This window comes from Panulirus ornatus, chromosome 8 (assembly GCF_036320965.1).
Source record: "Panulirus ornatus isolate Po-2019 chromosome 8, ASM3632096v1, whole genome shotgun sequence".
Lineage (NCBI taxonomy): Eukaryota > Metazoa > Arthropoda > Malacostraca > Decapoda > Palinuridae > Panulirus > Panulirus ornatus.
The window spans coordinates 21242918-21263219 of record NC_092231.1 but is presented as its reverse complement, the minus strand read 5'-3'; the positions used below and the strand labels follow the sequence as shown (position 1 = coordinate 21263219).

At 40.9% G+C, this 20302-nt stretch overlaps 1 protein-coding gene across 5 annotated transcripts in view; it reads left to right on the top strand.

Annotated features, from left to right (window-relative positions):
* LOC139749868 (phosphatidylinositol-3,5-bisphosphate 3-phosphatase MTMR3) overlaps positions 1–20302 on the top strand; it is a 357317-nt gene that overhangs the window by 305910 nt on the left and 31105 nt on the right. For 2 of the 5 annotated variants that reach the window (XM_071664224.1, XM_071664223.1), the window contains exon 17: positions 9047–9089. The exons of the other annotated variants lie outside the window; for them this stretch is intronic. In XM_071664224.1, coding sequence (XP_071520325.1) covers positions 9047–9089 — 43 coding nt within the window. The remainder of the gene's footprint in view (positions 1–9046; positions 9090–20302) is intronic. 5 annotated transcript variants of the gene reach the window in all.

The window sequence follows — 20302 nt, the reverse complement described above, 5'->3', positions numbered from 1 at the left end:
AGTGAAAGATCTTTGAAGCCAATTTAGAACATTTTAAAGTGTTCAGAGCAGATAAGACCAGTTTTAGACAGTGGAGTAGAGCAGTATATAGCCATAATAGAGTAAAAGAAAAACATAACCAGTATGAGTTTGATAAATGTGAACTAATTTATATGTATGGAGCAATGCTTGTCCATAATAGATTACAAGGAAACAGATTGCAAATTCTTTTGCACAAGTGTGAACTAGTTGTAGCAATGATCCTAGCCATAAATGCTAAATGTTTAGTGTCATACAGACCACCAAAAACAAAAGGAAATGACTCAAGAATGATCTTAACAAAAGTTTCTGAAATTTTGAAGGAATCAGAACCTGACCATATAGTAATATAGACTGGTGACGTTAATTTTCATGTTATTGGAAGGCAGGAAAGAGTAACAAATTATGGATGCAGATACACTTATAAAGGAAAGAATAACAGATCAGCAGATGAAAGAGAACAGCTCTTGAGACTAGTAAACTTATGTGATTCATTCAGCCTTGGATAAGTTAACCACAGGCCAAGACAGAGCAACACAATAGATTTCATTTTTGCAAATGATGTAGCTCTTTTCAAATAGAGGTAAATACTATAGGTCTTTTTGATCATGATATGTATGAAGATAGAAATGAATAATTGTGAATGCAACACAATATTTTTAGTGAAAGGCAATGGGATGTGATAATTTTCAATCATCAGTCAAGAAAAGGTTAATTGAGGAGATTATAAGCACAAAATGGAATGAGCTTTCTAGAAACAATGATTTGGTGACAAACACAAGAACATACTATGGGAGATTAAGACAAAAAAATCATCAAACAGACTTCAAAGAAAGAGAGAAAAGCACTAAATGGAAGATTCTTGGACTTCAAAGAAAGAGGAAAAAAGCACTAAGTGGAAGATTCCTAGGGATAGAAAACTGTGGATGAATAGGAGAGGAGGATAGCTATGAAAACAGCGAGAATAAGAGATTTACCAAGAAAACAAATAATGCATATGTAGAAATATTGAAATTCCATAAGTGATCAAAAGATGAATGAAGTTACAGAGACCATGGCAAAGAGTGCAAAATTACTGTTTACATATGTCAGCAAAGCCAAAAACAAGAACACAGGTATCATTCCACATAAGATAGAGGATAGAAACAAAAACATCTCCAAGGAAATGTGCAGGCTGTGATTGAACATTATATATCGTTATTCAGCTCAAAATATAATGAGATTTGAAGATGAACTTTCTAACTAGATATGATAAAAATGTGCACGTAGATATTGAAATATTGGAAGAAAATATAATTAAAGGCATTGATTAACTCTTAAGGAAATTCATGTCCAAGACCAGATGGAATTTCAGCCGTATTTATCAAAAAGGCGTACACAGCCGAAGAAAACCAATGATATTATTGAGGCAAAGTCTGGATGAGAGCAAAATTGCAAACATTCACAAATTGGCAAATGGAACACCAAGACACAAAGGAGGATCTAAACAATGCAGACTAGTTAGCTGGACTTCATGTGTAATACAACTTTTTGAAAGATTGATTAAAGAACATATGTTAAACAATCTAATCAAGAATAGTTACATAGACAAAGGCCAACATGGATTTGTTCCTGGAAAATGTATGCAAACCCAGTTATCAGCTCTGTACAATATGTATGAAAGATTAATCCAAGAATTAAGAATGGACACTATTTTTCTTGACATTGCAAAAGCATTTAAAGGAGAATACCACTAGATTTTGCAAGAGGAAGTTGTTAAACAGAACAATAAGGGTAAGATAAGATGAAAGAAAGAATTTATAACCAACAAAGTTCAGAGTGGTAGCAAATGGAACCTTGTCTGAGGAGGAAGATGCTTTATCTAGGGTACCACAGGGAATGGTCTTAGCCTCAGTACTCTTTGTAATGGTGATATCAGACATCAACAGCTAAGTAAAGGGAAGCTTAGTAAGGAGCATTGCTGCTGACGCCAGGAGTAAGCAAAATGATTGCATCAGAAACTGATCAGATGATGTGCAGAAAGACTTATACACAGTTTACAAATGGGATTCAGTAGTGGTACCCTTTATAGGCCTGACAGGGAAAGTGCGAGAAAGTAGGAAAAATATGAAAGATATGGATGTCATCATGAAATGAGAAACTGGATTTTTAAGAGCATATTGTAAAGATAGCACCAGCAAGTCAAGTGATGAGTGGGATGAAATTGAGAACTTGACGAGAGATGGAAATCTATTAATGAAAATGTTTAAGGTTTATATAGTGTTGGGTGATTTGAATGCAAAGGTGAGTAATGTGGCAGTTGAGGGAATAATTGGTATACATGGGGTGTTCAGTGTTGTAAATGGAAATGGTGAAGAGCTTGTAGATTTATGTGCTGAAAAAGGACTGATGATTGGGAATACCTGGTTTAAAAAGCGAGATATACATAAGTATACTTATGTAAGTAGGAGAGATGGCCAGAGAGCGTTATTGGATTACGTGTTAATTGACAGGCGCGCGAAAGAGAGACTTTTGGATGTTAATGTGCTGAGAGGTGCAACTGGAGGGATGTCTGATCATTATCTTGTGGAGGCTAAGGTGAAGATTTGTATGGGTTTCCAGAAAAGAAGAGTGAATGTTGGGGTGAAGAGGGTGGTGAGAGTAAGTGAGCTTGGGAAGGAGACGTGCGAGGAAGTACCAGGAGAGACTGAGTGCAGAATGGAAAAAGGTGAGAACAATGGAAGTAAGGGGAGTGGGGGAGGAATGGGATGTATTTAGGGAATCAGTGATGGATTGTGCAAAAGATGCTTGTGGCATGAGAAGAGTGGGAGGTGGGTTGATTAGAAAGGGTAGTGAGTGGTGGGATGAAGAAGTAAGAGTATTAGTGAAAGAGAAGAGAGAGGCATTTGGACAATTTTTGCAGGGAAAAAATGCAATTGAGTGGGAGATGTATAAAAGAAAGAGACAGGAGGTCAAGAGAAAGGTGCAGGAGGTGAAAAAAAGGGCAAATGAGAGTTGGGGTGAGAGAGTATCATTAAATTTTAGGGAGAATAAAAAGATGTTCTGGAAGGAGGTAAATAAAGTGCGTAAGACAAGGGAGCAAATGGGAACTTCAGTGAAGGGCGCAAATGGGGAGGTGATAACAAGTAGTGGTGATGTGAGAAGGAGATGGAGTGAGTATTTTGAAGGTTTGTTGAATGAGTTTGATGATAGAGTGGCAGATATAGGGTGTTTTGGTCGAGGTGGTGTGCAAAGTGCGAGGGTTAGGGAAAATAATTTGGTAAACAGAGAAGAGGTAGTAAAAGCTTTGCGGAAGATGAAAGCTGGCAAGGCAGCAGGTTTGGATGGTATTGCAGTGGAAATTATTAAAAAAGGGGGTGACTGTATTGTTGACTGGTTGGTAAGGTTATTTAATGTATGTATGACTCATGGTGAGGTGCCTGAGGATTGGTGGAATGCGTGCATAGTGCCATTGCACAAAGGCAAAGGGGATAAGAGTGAGTGCTCAAATTACAGAGGTATAAGTTTGTTGAGTATTCCTGGCAAATTGTATGGGAGGGTATTGATTGAGAGGGTGAAGGCATGTACAGAGCATCAGATTGGGGAAGAGCAGTGTGGTTTCAGAAGTGGTAGAGGATGTGTGGATCAGGTATTTGCTTTGAAGAATGTATGTGAGAAATACTTAGAAAAGCAAATGGATTTGTATGTAGCATTTATGGATCTGGAGAAGGCATATGATAGAGTTGATAGAGATGCTCTGTGGAAGGTATTAAGAATATATGGTGTGGGAGGCAAGTTGTTAGAAGCAGTGAAAAGTTTTTATCGAGGATGTAAGGCATGTGTACGTGTAGGAAGAGAGGAAAGTGATTGGTTCTCAGTGAATGTAGGTTTGTGGCAGGGGTGTGATGTCTCCATGGTTGTTTAATTTGTTTATGGATGGGGTTGTTAGGGAGGTGAATGCAAGAGTTTTGGAAAGAGGGGCAAGTATGAAGTCTGTTGGGGATGAGAGAGCTTGGGAAGTGAGTCAGTTGTTGTTCGCTGATGATACAGCGCTGGTGGCTGATTCATGTGAGAAACTGCAGAAGCTGGTGACTGAGTTTGGTAAAGTGTGTGAAAGAAGAAAGTTAAGAGTAAATGTGAATAAGAGCAAGGTTATTAGGTACAGTAGGGTTGAGGGTCAAGTCAATTGGGAGGTGAGTTTGAATGGAGAAAAACTGGAGGAAGTAAAGTGTTTTAGATATCTGGGAGTGGATCTGTCAGCGGATGGAAACATGGAAGCGGAAGTGGATCATAGGGTGGGGGAGGGGGCAAAAATTCTGGGAGCCTTGAAGAATGTGTGGAAGTCGAGAGCATTATCTCGGAAAGCAAAAATGGGTATGTTTGAAGGAATAGTGGTTCCAACAATGTTGTATGGTTGCGAGGCATGGACTATGGATAGAGTTGTGCGCAGGAGGATGGATGTGCTGGAAATGAGATGTTTGAGGACAATGTGTGGTGTGAGGTAGTTTGATCGAGTAAGTAACGTAAGGGTAAGAGAGATGTGTGGAAATAAAAAGAGCGTGGTTGAGAGAGCAGAAGAGGGTGTTTTGAAATGGTTTGGTCACATGGAGAGAATGAGTGAGGAAAGATTGACCAAGAGGATATATGTGTCGGAGGTGGAGGGAACGAGGAGAAGAGGGAGACCAAATTGGAGGTGGAAAGATGGAGTGAAAAAGATTTTGTGTGATCGGGGCCTGAACATGCAGGAGGGTGAAAGGAGGGCAAGGAATAGAGTGAATTGGAGCGATGTGGTATACCGGGGTTGACGTGCTGTCAGTGGATTGAATCAAGGCATGTGAAGCGTCTGGGGTAAACCATGGAAAGCTGTGTAGGTATGTATATTTGCGTGTGTGGACGTATGTATATACATGTGTATGGGGGTGGGTTGGGCCATTTCTTTCGTCTGTTTCCTTGCACTACCTCGCAAACGCGGGAGACAGCGACAAAGCAAAAAAAAAAAAAAGAAAAAAAGAAAATAAGAAGCAGAATTAAATGCTGCTTTGTTGTATGTCTATCTATCTGTCTATCTATAACTGACACTTGTTCCCAACTGAAATTTCCGCAAGGGGGTGGCCACAGCAGTAGTCTCCGTAATTTGTGAACTCCAACCCCGCTTCTTAGACTTTAGTGCCTAACCATTAACAAGCCACTAGTAGAGGGCAACTCTGATGCTCCTACCCACTGTTCCTACTGTCTCCTAACTAATGCTCCTACCTAAGTTCCTACCTACTACTACTACCACCTAATGTTTCTGCCTAGTGCTCCTGCCAAAATGTTCCTACAAACTATTTCTATATATTGCTTCTACCATTTTGCTAAAAAGGCAGGGCTAGCACATAGTACTCACTGCAGGAAAATCTAGAGATATGAAGAATGAGTTGTGTGGGTTAAATGTTGTCAAGTGTTATGTATGGCAAGGAGAGATTGTATGTTTGTGGACAGAATGTCAGTAATCCACTTGTGTAAGGGCAGAAAGAAAAAACAGCTACCTGGGTCAGAGGAGTGCAACTTGGCAACCCCTATAGTGCTGGCTCTCTATGCAGCCATCACTGCACCACCCATTACTCAGGCATTTAGTACAGTAGTATGTTGTATGGTCAGCATCAAAACAAATAGAAAAAACAGAGAATTCAGAAGCATTTCTCAAGCAAAATTGAGAGGATGGAACTTAGACTACTACAGAAAGCTGAAAGAACTAGTTCGCAGAAGGAGGAAGAGAAAGATATACAATGGCACACACATGGCATTGCAACAAATTGAAGTTCTAAAAGAAGATGTGTTAAACCTGAAAGCCTCTCAACAGGGAAGTCTTCATTAATACCTCCATGGAACGAACTGAATATTTTTTTATTATTATTATTTTGCTTTGTTGCTGTCTCCCGCGTCTGTGAGGTACGCAAGGAAACAGACAAAAGAAATGGCCCAACCCACCCCCATACACAGTGTATATACATACACATCCACATACGCAAACATACATACCTATACATCTCAATGTACACATATATATACACACACAGACACATACATATATACCCATGCACACAATTCACACTGTCTGCCTTTATTCATTCCCATCACCACCTCGCCACACATAGAATACCATCCCCCTCCCCCCTCATGTGTGCGAGGTAGCACTAGGAAAAGACAACAAAGGCCCCATTCGTTCACACTCAGTCTCTAGCTGTCATGCAATAATGCCCGAAACCACAGCTCCCTTTCCACATCCAGGCCCCACACAACTTTCCATGGTTTACCCCAGACACTTCACATGCCCTGATTCAATCCACTGACAGCACGTCAACCCCGGTATACCACATCGATCCAATTCACTCTATTCCTTGCCCGCCTTTCACCCTCCTGCATGTTCAGGCCCCGACCACACAAAATCTCTTTCAATCCATCTTTCCACCTCCAATTTGGTCTCCCACTTCTCCTCGTTCCCTCCGCCTCTGACACATATATCCTCTTGGTCAATCTTTCCTCACTCATTCTCTCCATGTGCCCAAACCATTTCAAAACACCCTCTTCTGCTCTCTCAACCACGCTATTTTTATTTCCACACATCTCTCTTACCCTTACATTACTTACTCGATCAAACCACCTCACACCACACATTGTCCTCAAACATCTCATTTCCAGCACATCCACCCTCCTGCGCACAACTCTCTCCATAGCCCACGCCTCGCAACCATACAACATTGTTGGAACCACTATTCCTTCAAACATACCCATTTTTGCTTTCCAAGATAATGTTCTCAACTTACACACATTCTTCAAGGCTCCCAGGATTTTTGCCCCCTCCCCCACCCTATGATTCACTTCCACTTCCATGGTTCCATCCGCTGCCAGATCCACTCCCAGATATCTAAAACACTTTACTTCCTCCAGTTTTTCTCCATTCAAACTTACCTCCCAATTGACTTGACCCTCAACCCTACTGTACCTAATAACCTTGCTCTTATTCACATTTACTCTTAACTTTCTTCTTTCCCACACTTTACCAAACTCAGTCACCAGCTTCTGCAGTTTCTCACATGAATCAGCCACCAGCGCTGTATCATCAGCGAACAACTGACTCACTTCCCAAGCTCTCATCCACAACAGACTTCATACTTGCCCCTCTTTCCAAAACTCTTGCATTCACCTCCCTAACAACCCCATCCATAAACAAATTAAACAACCATGGAGACATCCCACACCCCTGCCGCAAACCTACATTCACTGAGAACCAATCACTTTCCTCTCTTCCTACATGTACACATGCCTTACATCCTCGATAAAAACTTTTCACTGCTTCTAACAACTTGCCTCCCACATCATATATTCTTGATACCTTCCACAGAGCATCTCTATCAACTCTATCATATGCCTTCTCCAGATCCATAAATGCTACATCCAAATCCATTTGCTTTTCTAAGTATTTCTCACATACATTCTTCAAAGCAAACACCTGATCCACACATCCTCTACCACTTCTGAAACTGAATATAAATCAGACAAAAATATTTGAACATCCTACAGCCCATCTAGGAAGCTAAAAAGATTATTCAGTATACTGCTGGGAGACATAAGAAACATGCATGGAACAAATATAGGAATTTGTAAAAAAAAGATTTGACATATGGTGAAAATGTCATGGAGGTAGCAGCTGAGACTAGTTCTATGTATCAGGGAAGAGTCAGTAAGCACTTCTCGCCAGCCCTTCTATTTTAGCTAACTCTCATCTTAGGTACTCTCTCTCTCTCTCTCTCTCTCTCTCTCTCTCTCTCTCTCTCTCTCTCTCTCTCTCTCTCTCTCTCTCTCTCTCTCTCTCTCTCTCTCGAAATGCAGAAAATGTATAAGATAAAGATGATGATTGCTCAGCAAGGAAGATCAAACATTTATGCAAAACTTGGTGGTATAAGAAATTTAAATGGAGTGATTACAAAAACTTTCAAAAGAGGATTAGACTCATGGTTGAGAACTGTACTGGATGATCCTAAAATAGGCTTCTCTGCCAGAAGAGCATCTGTTGAAAAAAAGAATTATGTTATACAACAAGCAAGATTAGTGAAGGGACAAGGTGAGGCAGTGACGAGAAACATCATGCATCAACATGTAAGTCAGTTGGTGAGTGCAGGACAAAATCTCATCTTAGGTACTCATAGGTAGGTACTCTTTCCCACTCTGTGATGACCTCTTCCATCTTTGAGCCTGTCAGGAGGTCGTTTTTCTCTCATAGGGCCACATCTCTTTTCTTTTGTACAGCTTCTTAAACATGGCTCATACCATTCTCTGTATTTGTCACTTATTCTGGTCATTTGCTATTCTGTTAGTATTGGAGTATTTATTTTTACATTTTTACCCCTTTTGCTCATATTTTTTGTTTGTGTATTTGATATGTTTTGGTGTGTATGTATGCTCATTTATATATATTTTTTGTTTGTAAATGTGTGTTTTTATTGTTATGTATATCTTTTTCACTAAACTTCTTGCTTGCTGAAGGGTTTAACTTTTGTTAATGACAAGATCATAATGAGAGTTAGCATTCGACAGAACCTTAGAATTTTTATTTAATTGCCGTGACTTGAATTCTCACATTTTATAGCCGTCTCACTTCCTCAGCACCTCACTTAAAGTTTCCAGGTAGTGAACTTATTTTCAGGTGGCATTTATTTTAAATAAGATTCTTCTCCATCTTGTAGTCAGTGTATTATTTATTTTGATATGAATATTCAAGGATTTTTAGATATAGCACCTTTATAGTGCAAAAGATATATTAATGCTGTATAGATCCTTTTTAAAATCATTGTACAGTTAGCCCTAATTGTGAAATCTGATATGATTTGAGCCCAAATACTGATTATATCCCATCCTTTTTTATTTCTTTGTCCATATGAAGAGTTTTTAAACATAAAGAAATATCAATGTCATTACTGTTCAAATGCCTGTTCATTTAGACATCTAGTTCATCTAGTGCCAAAGGCCTTATGGTTGATATTATCGAGTGCTTTTCTCACCGATCCAGCGGGTCTTCTTGTTCAAGCATTCAGCTGCTCAACCAGCAAGAGGTAGAGGAACAGTTGAATATGTGTGTTGGCTGCAACTAACACCTGAGTGTGGTTCCTGAAGTTTGAGTAGCACTAATATCTGCTGAAATAGAAGAAATGAAATAATACTCTCTTGTAAATTTGTTTAAACATTCATACTGAATACTTTGAATTGTGACTTGCTTATTAGCTTGATGTTTTCTCTATTTCAATGCATGTATTATTTTTCTGAAATGCGAATTTTTTTTTTCATTACAGGTTTGTTTAAATTTGGTAATTTATAAAGTTGTGTGTTATTAGATTGAAATTGCATGCTTTTGAAGGCTTCCACTGTTATCTAGTGTTTAAACCTGAAGTTTAAAGGTAAAAACTAAAAAAAAAAGAAATGAAATTACTGTTATTCCCTAGTATGTCACCTCCTAGAATCCAGCAGTTGCAAAGTTCAGTGATGCTTAGTTGAACCTCTGAGACTTTTATGTAATTACCTATCATGATCATGGTCAACCTGAAAGAAAAGTTGATTAGGGAAAAATCTAATTACATTCAGGAAGTAACAAGGCAATAGTTTCGTAATCCCTTCCATGCAACATCCAGCATCCCCAGCCCCTCCTCTTGTATGGCTGAGAAGAAAAAAGCATGTCTGAACGCTGGCAAAATACCTTTACAAGACATGAAATTCACCTTAACAACCATGAAATAGTGATTGTTTTAAGTGCCTTGTTTTGTGTGGTTTGCAGTATTGTTCACTTTTTATAGGGTGGATAACCAGGCAGGTGGATAAATAATCTGTAGAGGATACTTAGGGATTTTTTTCACATCCAGTACTATAGCTGGTAAATGTTCTGAAACTTTTTTTTATGGCATTTGTGTTTATGTTTGTTGTGTGAGGATTAGACTTCATGTATGTGGAACATATAAATCCCAGTATTGTTGGAGTTCTATTGATTAGAAGCAGTTCACCATTCAGGGTTATGGGAGGATGCAGGTTTGATTCATGCTTGTCCTGAGTCAAGGGTGTGATGATGGATTTCTTTAGGGATACAGGCATTATGTTTTGAATGAGTCAGTACTCTAATTGTGATGTAATGTTGCATTTTTGTTTTTACCATGAGTAGCCATGATTTTGTGATGTAATTTTGAATTTGTCTACATATGAAGAGTTTCATACTGTGCTCTGCAGGAGATGATGGGAGGTCATGTAGGATGAGACTGAAGAGGTAAGGATAAAGAATTGCAACTTTACGGGCCGTTTTTGTTGAGAGTTTGAGTATTTTGGAGGGGAAAACTTTTGTGAATGACTGGCTTGGCAGCCAGCTTTTGAGTTGGCTAATCACTTGTAGGCATCATTGCAGAGGGTGGTTGACATGTCAAGTATCGCTTCTGTGAGGATGTGTCAGGAAGCCATGTCAAATGCATAGTTGATATCTATTGCCACTAGTACATAGTAACAAGGGGTTGTAGTTGGTTGAAGCCATCCTTGATATGTTGTGTGAGATCTACATGCAGTGTGGTAGTAGTCACTTTTCAGCATTACTCTTTTGATTTAGCTGAATTAGTAATACAGAAGAATCTTACATTAACAAACTAAATGGGGTGGGAGTGTTATCATTGATCATAGACAGTATATTAATGTGGTATGAAATACCATTTCCACTGTGTGTTAGAACTGCACTGCACTAAAACTTTGCATATCTTAATAGCCTTACCTAAGAAAGTACGACCAAATAGCATAGAAAATATTTCATTAAATAGTCAAGTAGCAAAAATTATCTCGAATAATTTCAGTCCTACGTATGCAATATGTACGCATTGGTCAGAGTCCTTCACACATATGAGATAAGTGTTGATATTTCTCACTGTTTCAAATATCCTAGAGTGGTCTTGAGCCATAAAATGATACCACAAGTCACCAGCAGTAAGAATTCACCCTCTGAAATTTCACAGCTTTCAGTTACCATATAAACACCATTTGGGAAGGACTTTTTCATAGCACATGTATGGCAGTCACAAAAGTGATACCCATGCATTTGCCAGCTACAAGTATAAATGCCTGACAACATAGGAAGAAATTAAAAGCAGTTTTGATGTAAAGTAGTAATATCCAGGGATTTGTTGGTGATGATCATCGTAAAGTTTTATTTGGGGCCTCTTAATGAAAGTTACATTGCAGAAACATGCTCACAGCTATCATACAGCTAAGGAAATTTAGATATTCCAGTTGCTAAGGAAGGTTACTTTATTTTCTGTTTTGATAATCAGTGTCTTTTAACATTGCTGTAAGAGCAAACTCTTTAGTATATACTTTATTTATTTATAATTGTACAAAGGCAAAGGGGATAAGAGTGAGTGCTCAAATTACAGAGGTATAAGTTTGTTGAGTATTCCTGGTAAATTATATGGGAGGGTATTGATTGAGAGGGTGAAGGCATGTACAGAGCATCAGATTGGGGAAGAGCAGTGTGGTTTCAGAAGTGGTAGAGGATGTGTGGATCAGGTGTTTGCTTTGAAGAATGTATGTGAGAAATACTTAGAAAAGCAAATAGATTTGTATGTAGCATTTATGGATCTGGAGAAGGCATATGATAGAGTTGATCGAGATGCTCTGTGGAAGGTATTAAGAATATATGGTGTGGGAGGAAAGTTGTTAGAAGCAGTGAAAAGTTTTTATCGAGGATGTAAGGCATGTGTACGTGTAGGAAGAGAGGAAAGTGATTGGTTCTCAGTGAATGTAGGTTTGTGGCAGGGGTGTGTGATGTCTCCATGGTTGTTTAATTTGTTTATGGATGGGGTTGTTAGGGAGGTAAATGCAAGAGTTTTGGAAAGAGGGGCAAGTATGAAGTCTGTTGGGGATGAGAGAGCTTGGGAAGTGAGTCAGTTGTTGTTCGCTGATGATACAGCGCTGGTGGCTGATTCATGTGAGAAACTGCAGAAGCTGGTGACTGAGTTTGGTAAAGTGTGTGAAAGAAGAAAGTTAAGAGTAAATGTGAATAAGAGCAAGGTTATTAGGTACAGTAGAGTTGAGGGTCAAGTCAATTGGGAGGTGAGTTTGATTGGAGAAAAACTGGAGGAAGTGAAGTGTTTTAGATATCTGGGAGTGGATCTGGCAGCGGATGGAACCATGGAAGCGGAAGTGGATCATAGGGTGGGGGAGGGGGCGAAAATGGGAGCCTTGAAGAATGTGTGGAAGTCGAGAACATTATCTCGGAAAGCAAAAATGGGTATGTTTGAAGGAATAGTGGTTCCAACAATGTTGTATGGTTGCGAGGCGTGGGCTATGGATAGAGTTGTGCGCAGGAGGATGGATGTGCTGGAAATGAGATGTTTGAGGACAATGTGTGGTGTGAGGTGGTTTGATCGAGTGAGTAACGTAAGGGTAAGAGAGATGTGTGGAAATAAAAAGAGCGTGGTTGAGAGAGCAGAAGAGGGTGTTTTGAAGTGGTTTGGGCACATGGAGAGGATGAGTGAGGAAAGATTGACCAAGAGGATATATGTGTCGGAGGTGGAGGGAGCCAGGAGAAGAGGGAGACCAAATTGGAGGTGGAAAGATGGAGTGAAAAAGATTTTGTGTGATCGGGGCCTGAACATGCAGGAGGGTGAAAGGAGGGCAAGGAATAGAGTAAATTGGAACGATGTAGTATACCGGGGTTGACGTGCTGTCAGTGGATTGAATCAAGGCATGTGAAGCGGCTGGGGTAAACCATGGAAAGCTGTGTAGGTATGTATATTTGCGTGTGTGGACGTATGTATATACATGTGTATGGGGGGGGGTTGGGCCATTTCTTTCGTCTGTTTCCTTGCGCTACCTCGCAAACGCGGGAGACAGCGACAAAAAAAAAAAAAAAAAAAAAATTATAATTGCCTGTGGACAGATTTCTAGGAAAGAGTCTTTGTGTTATTCAGAACCTTTTGTAAGGCTCCTGCTGCCCAGGGCCACACTACTTCCAGTAACAAAAAAATGTAGACTCCTCCAGAGTGAGAAGGTCTTCGATGAGACTATACTCTTAATGATTCACTGTCACCAAAGATTACTTTTCCCTCATAGTGTAATACCCATTCATGTATAGATGTCTTTTTATTTTAATTGATCACCGTTTCTGGTGTTAGTGAGGTAGTGACAAGAAACAGATGAAGAATGACCCATCCACTCATATACATATACATATACACATCGACAGATACACATATAGACACACACATCTATACACATGTACATATTCATATTTGCTCGCCCTTACCCATTCCCGGCGCCATCCCACCCCACAGGAAACAGCATTGCCACCCCCTGCATCATCAAGGTAGCACCAAGAAACAGACAAAAAAAGCCACATCTGCTCACGCTCAATCTCCAGTTGTCAGGTGAAATCCACTGAAACCAAAGATCCCTATCTACATTCTGGCCCCACATACCTTTCCAGGGTTTACCCTAGATGTTTCACATGCCCTGTTCCAGTGCACTTACAGCACTTTGACCCCAGTATACCACATGGTTCAAATTCTCTCCACTCCGTGCATGCCTTCACCTTCCTGCATGTTCAGTCCCTGATTGCCTAAAACCTTTTTCACTCCATCCTTCCACCTCCAATTTGATCTCCTGCTTCTCCTAGTTCCCTCCACAACTGATGCTTATATCCTTTGCCAACCTTTCCTCGCTCATTCTCTCCATATGTCCAAACCATTTCAACACACCCTCTTGTTCTCTGTCAGCCATACTTATTTTTACCACATGTCATTTACCCTTCCATAACTTACTTGATCAAACCACCTCACACCACATATTGTCCATTTCCAACACATCCACCCTCCCTCATCTAACCATCTCAATAACCTATGCCTCACAACCATATAATATTGTTGGAACTACTATTCCTTCAAACACACTTTTTTGCTCTCCGCAATAACGTTATCTGTTACCATACATTCCTCATCATTCCTAGAACCTTCGCCCCCTTATCTACCCGATGACTCTCTTCCTACAGTTTTTCCATTCAAACTTATATCCCAGTTAACTTCTCCTCAACCTTACTGAACCCAATAACCATGCTCTTATTCTCATTTATTCTCACACTTTTCCAAACTCAGTCATCAACTTAGGCAGTTTTACACTTGAACCTGCCACCAGACCTGTATCATTGGTGAACAACCACTGACTCACTTCCCAGGCCCGTTCATCTCCAACAGACTGCATGTTCGCCCCTTTCTCCAAAACTGTTCCAGTTACCCCCAAACCACCCCATCCATAAACAAATATGATGTGGGACATTACATACATGACATGGGGACATTACATACACTGCAGACCAGCCTTCACTGCAAACCATTCACTCTCTTCTCTTCGTACTCATACATACATCCTTGGTAAAAACTTTTCATTGCTTATATTCATTTTATTTATTATACTTAATCGTTATCTCCCATGCTAGCGAGGTAGTGCAAGGAAATAGATGAAGAATGGCCCAACCTGCCCACATGTATATACATAAATGTCCACACACACACACATATACATACATATACATTTCAACATATACATACACAGACATATACATATATGCACATGTGCATACTCATACTTGCTGCCTTTATCCATTCCCGTTGCCACCCTGCCACACTTGAAAAAGCAAACCACCCCCACCAGTCTCCCCCCCCCCCCCATAACAACGAGGTAGTGCTAAGAAAAGAGAAAAAAAAAAGGCCACATTCATCTCTAGCTTTCTTTCCACATCCAGGCCCCTCAAAACTTTCCATGGTTTAACCCAGACACTTCTTTCTCATGCACTGGTTCAATCCATTGACAGCACATCCACCCCGGTGTACCACATCGTTCCAGTTCACTCTATTCCTTCCATGCCTTTCACCTTCCTCTCTGTTCAGGCCCTGATTGCTCAAAATCTTTTTCACTCCATCCTTCCACCTCCAATTTGGTCTCCTGCTTCTCCTCATTCCCTCCACCTCTGACACATATATCCTCTTTGTCAATCTTTCCTCACTCATCCTCTCCATGTAACCAAACCACTTCAGCACACTGTATTCTGCTCTCACAACCATACTCTTTTTATTACCACACATCTCTCTTACCCTTTCATTACTTACTTGATCAAACCATCTCTCACCACATATTGTCCTCAAGCATTTCATTTTCAACACATCCACCCTCTGCACAACCTTATCTGTAGCCCATGCCTCACAACCACTATTCCTTCAAACATACCCATTTTTGCTCTCTGAGATAACAGTCTCACCCTGCACACATTCTTCAGTGCTCCCAGAACCTTTGCCCCCTCCCCCAACGTTTGACTCACTTCCACTTCCATAGCTCCATCCACTGCTAAATCCACTTCCAGATATCTAAAATACTTCACTTCCTCCAGTTTTTCTCCATTCAAACTTACCTCCCAGTTAACTTGTCCCTCAACCCTACTGAACCTAATAACCTTGCTCTTATTCACATTTCCTCTCAGCTTTCTTCTTTCATGCAATTTACCAAACTTATTCACCAACTTCTGTAGTTTCTCACCCAAATCAGCCACCAGCGCTGTATCATTGACGAACAACAACCGACTCACTTCCCAAGTCCTCTCATCCGCAACAGACTGCATACTTGCCACTCTCTCCAAAACTCTTGCATTCACCTTCCTAACCACCCCATCCATAAACAGATTAAATAACCATGGTGACATCATGCATCCTTACTGCAAACTGACATTCACTGAGAACCAATCACTTTCCTCTCTTCCTACTCATACACATGCCTCACATCCTTTATAAAAAAACTTTTCACTTCTTCCAACACCTTACCTCCCACACCATACACTCTTAATATCTTCCACAAAGCATCTCTGACAACCCTATTATATGCCATCTCCAGATCCGTAAATGCTACATACAAATCCATCTGTTTTTTCTAGGTATTTCTCATATACTTTCTTCAAAGCAAACATCTGATCCACACATCCTCAACCACTTCTGAAACCACACTGCTCTTCCCCAATCTGATACTCTGTACATGCCTTTACCCTCTCAGTCAATACCCTCCCATATAATTCCCCAGAAATACTCAACAAACTTATACCTCTGTAATTTGAACACTCAACTTTATCCCCTTTGCCTTTGTACACTGGCACTATGCATGCATTCTGCCAATCCTCAGGCATTTCACCATCTATCTTACAGACATTGAATATCCTTACCAACCAATCAACAACGCAGTCACCCCCTTTTTTAATGAATTCCACTGCAATACCATTTAAACCCGCCACCTTGCTGGCTTTCATGTTCAGCAAAGCTTTCGCTACCTCTTCTCTGTTTACCAAAGCATTCTCCCTTACCCTCTCACTTCACACACCACCTCAACCAAAACACCCAATATCTGCCACCTTTTGCCATTCTGCACTCAATATCTCGTCTACTTCCTCACACAAGTCTCCTTTCCAAGTTCACTCACTTTCATCACTCTCTTTTCCCCAACATTCTCTCTTCTTTTCTGAAAACCTCTACAAATCTTCACCTTCTACAAATCTTCACCTTCACCTCCACAAGATAATGACCAGACATCCCTCCAGTTGCCCTTCTCAGCACATAAACATCCAAAAATCTCTTTTTCACATGCCTGTCAATTAACACGTAATCTAATAATGCTCTCTGACCATCCCTCCTACTCACATGTGTTCCCCCCCCCCCCCTGTCTCCCGCGTTTGCGAGGTAGCGCAAGGAAATAGATGAAAGAAATGGCCCAACCCACCCCCATACACATGTATATACATACGTCCACACATGCAAATATACATACCTACACAGCTTTCCATGGTTTACCCCAGACTCTTCACATGCCCTGATTCAATCCAATGACAGCACGTCAACCCCGGTATACCACATCGATCCAGTTCACTCTATTCCTTGCCCTCCTTTCACCCTCCTGCATGTTCAGGCCCCAATCACACAAAATCTTTTTCACTCCATCTTTCCACCTCCAATTTGATCTCCCACTTCTCCTCGTTCCCTCCACCTCCGACACATATATCCTCTTGGTCAATCTTTCCTCACTCATTCTCTCCATGTGCCCAAACCATTTCAAAACACCCTCTTCTGCTCTCTCAACCACGCTCTTTTTATTTCCACACATCTCTCTTACCCTTACGTTACTTACTCGATCAAACCACCTCACACCACACATTGTCCTCAAACATCTCATTTCCAACACATCCATCCTCCTGCGCACATCTATCCATAGCCCACGCCTTGCAACCATACAACATTGTTGGAACCACTATTCCTTCAAACATACCCATTTTTGCCTTCCGAGATAATGTTCTCGACTTCCACACATTCTTCAAGGCTCCCAGGATTTTCGCCCCCTCCCCCACCCTATGATCCACTTCCGCTTCCATGGTTCCATCCGCTGCCAGATCCACTCCCAGATATCTAAAACACTTTACTTCCTCCAGTTTTTCTCCATTCAAACTTACCTCCCATTGACTTGACCCTCAACCCTACTGTACCTAATAACCTTGCTCTTATTCACATTTACTCTTAACATTCTTCTTTCACACACTTTACCAAACTCAGTCACCAGCTTCTGCAGTTTCTCACATGAATCAGCCACCAGCGCTGTATCATCAGCGAACAACAACTGACTCACTTCCCAAGCTCTCTCATCCCCAACAGACTTCATACTTGCCCCTCTTTCCAAAACTCTTGTATTCACCTCCCTAACAACCCCATCCATAAACAAATTAAACAACCATGGAGACATCACACACCCCTGCCACAAACCTACATATGTATACTTACTCACATATGTATACTTACGTATATCTCTCCTTTTAAACCAGGTATTCCCGGTCACCAGTCCTTTTTCAGCACACAAATCCACAAGCTCTTCACCATTTCCACTCACAATACTGAACACCTCATGTACACCAATTATACCCTCAGCTGCCACTTTACATTCAAATCACCCATCACTATAAACCCGGTCTCATGCATCAGACTGCTAACACACTCGCTCAGCTGCTCCCAAAACACTTGCCTCATGATCTTTCTTCTCATGACCAGGTGCATAGACACCAATAATCACCCATATCTCTCCATCCACTTTGTTTTACCCATTTATTTATTATATATTTATTATACTTTGTCGCTGTCTCCCACATTAGCGAGGTAGCGCAAGGAATCAGACGAAAGAATGGCCCAACCCACCCACATACACATGTATATACATACACGTCCACACACACACTTATACATATATATTTATATTTATTTTGCTTTGTCACTGTCTCCCACGTTAGCGAGGTAGCGCAGAGAAACAGACGAAAGAATGGCCCAACCCACCCACATACACATGTATATACATACACGTCCACACACGCAAATATACATACCTATACATCTCAGTGTACACATATATATACACACACAGATGTATCCATATATACACATGTACATAATTCATGCCATGTGCCCTTATTTATTCCCATTGCCACCTCGCCACACATGGAATAACAACCCCCTCCCCCCTCATGTGTGTGAGGAAGCGCTAGGAAAAGACAACAAAGGCCCCATTCGTTCACACTCAGTCTCTAGCTGTCATGTAATAATGCACCGAAACCACAGCTCCCTTTCCACATCCAGGCCCCACAGAACTTTCTATGGTTTACCCCAGACGCTTCACATGCCCTGGTTCAATCCATTGACAGCACGTCGACCCTGGTATACCACATCGTTCCAATTCACTCTATTCCTTGCATGCCCTTCACCTCCTGAATGTTCAGGCCCCGATCACTCTAAATCTTTTTCGCTCCATCTTTCCACCTTCAGTTTGGTCTCCCACTTCTCCTTGTTCCCTCCACCTCTGACACATATATCCTCTTTGTCAATCTTTCCTCACTCTTTCTCTCCATGTGCCCAAACCATTTCAAAACACCCTCTTCTGCTCTCTCAACCACTTCCTTTTTATTACCACTCATCTCTCTTACCCTTTCATTACTTACTCGATCAAACTACCTCACAAGCATATTGTCTTCAAACATCTCATTTCCAACACATCCACCCTCCTCCACACAACCCTATCTATAGCCCATGCCACACAACCATATAACATTGTTGGAACCACTATTCCTTCAAACATACCCATTGTTGCTTTCCGATAACATTCTCGCCTTCCATACATTCTTCAACGCCCCCAAAACCTTCGCCCTCTCCCCCACCCTGTAACTCACTTCAGCTTCCATGGTTCCATCCACTCCCAGATATCTAAAACACTTTACTTCCTCCATTTTTTTCCATTCAAACTTACCTCCTAATTGACTTGTCCCTCAACCCTACTGTACCTAATAACCTTGCTCTTTTTCTCATTTACTTTCAGATTTCTTCTTTCATACACTTTACCAAACTTAGTCACCAGCTTCTGCAGTTTCTCACCCGAATCAGCCACCAGTGCTGTATCATCAGTGAACAACAACTGACTCACTTCCCAAGCCCTCTCATCCACAACAGACTGCATACTTGCCCCTCTCTCCAAAACTCTTGCATTCACCTCCCAAACCACCCCATCAATAAACAAATTCAACAACCATGGAGACATCACCCACTCCTGCCAGAAACCGACATTCACTTGGAACCAATCACTTTCCTCTCTTCCTACTCGTACACATACCTTACATCCTCGATAAAAGCTTTCCACTGCTTCTAGCATCTTGCTTCCCACACCATATAATATTAATACCTTCCACAGAGCATCTCTGTCAACTCTATCATATGCCTTCTCCAGATCCATAAATGCTACATACAAATCCATTTGTTTTTCTGAGTATTTCTCATATACATTCTTCAAAGCAAACACCTGATCCACACATCCTCTACCAATATGAAACCACACTGCTCAAACCACACTGCTCTTCCCCAATCTGATGCTCTGTACATGCCTTCACCTTCTGAATCAATACCCTCCCATATATTTTCCCAGGAATACCCAACAAACCTATACCTCTGTAATTTGAACACTCACCTTTATCCCCTTTGTATGCATGCATGGAAAGAATGGTTTGTGAATGTCTTAAAGTTATGAGTTAATGTGAGAGCAAAAGCTGAGGAAGGTGTAGCACTCTTGCTGAAGGAAAGTCATGGAGATGTATGGGAAGGTTTAAGGAAGTGAGCTTCGGACAAATGTGGATAAAAAGGGAAGTGTATTATGAGAAGTGGGTGATTATTAATGCATATACACATATGCATGAGAA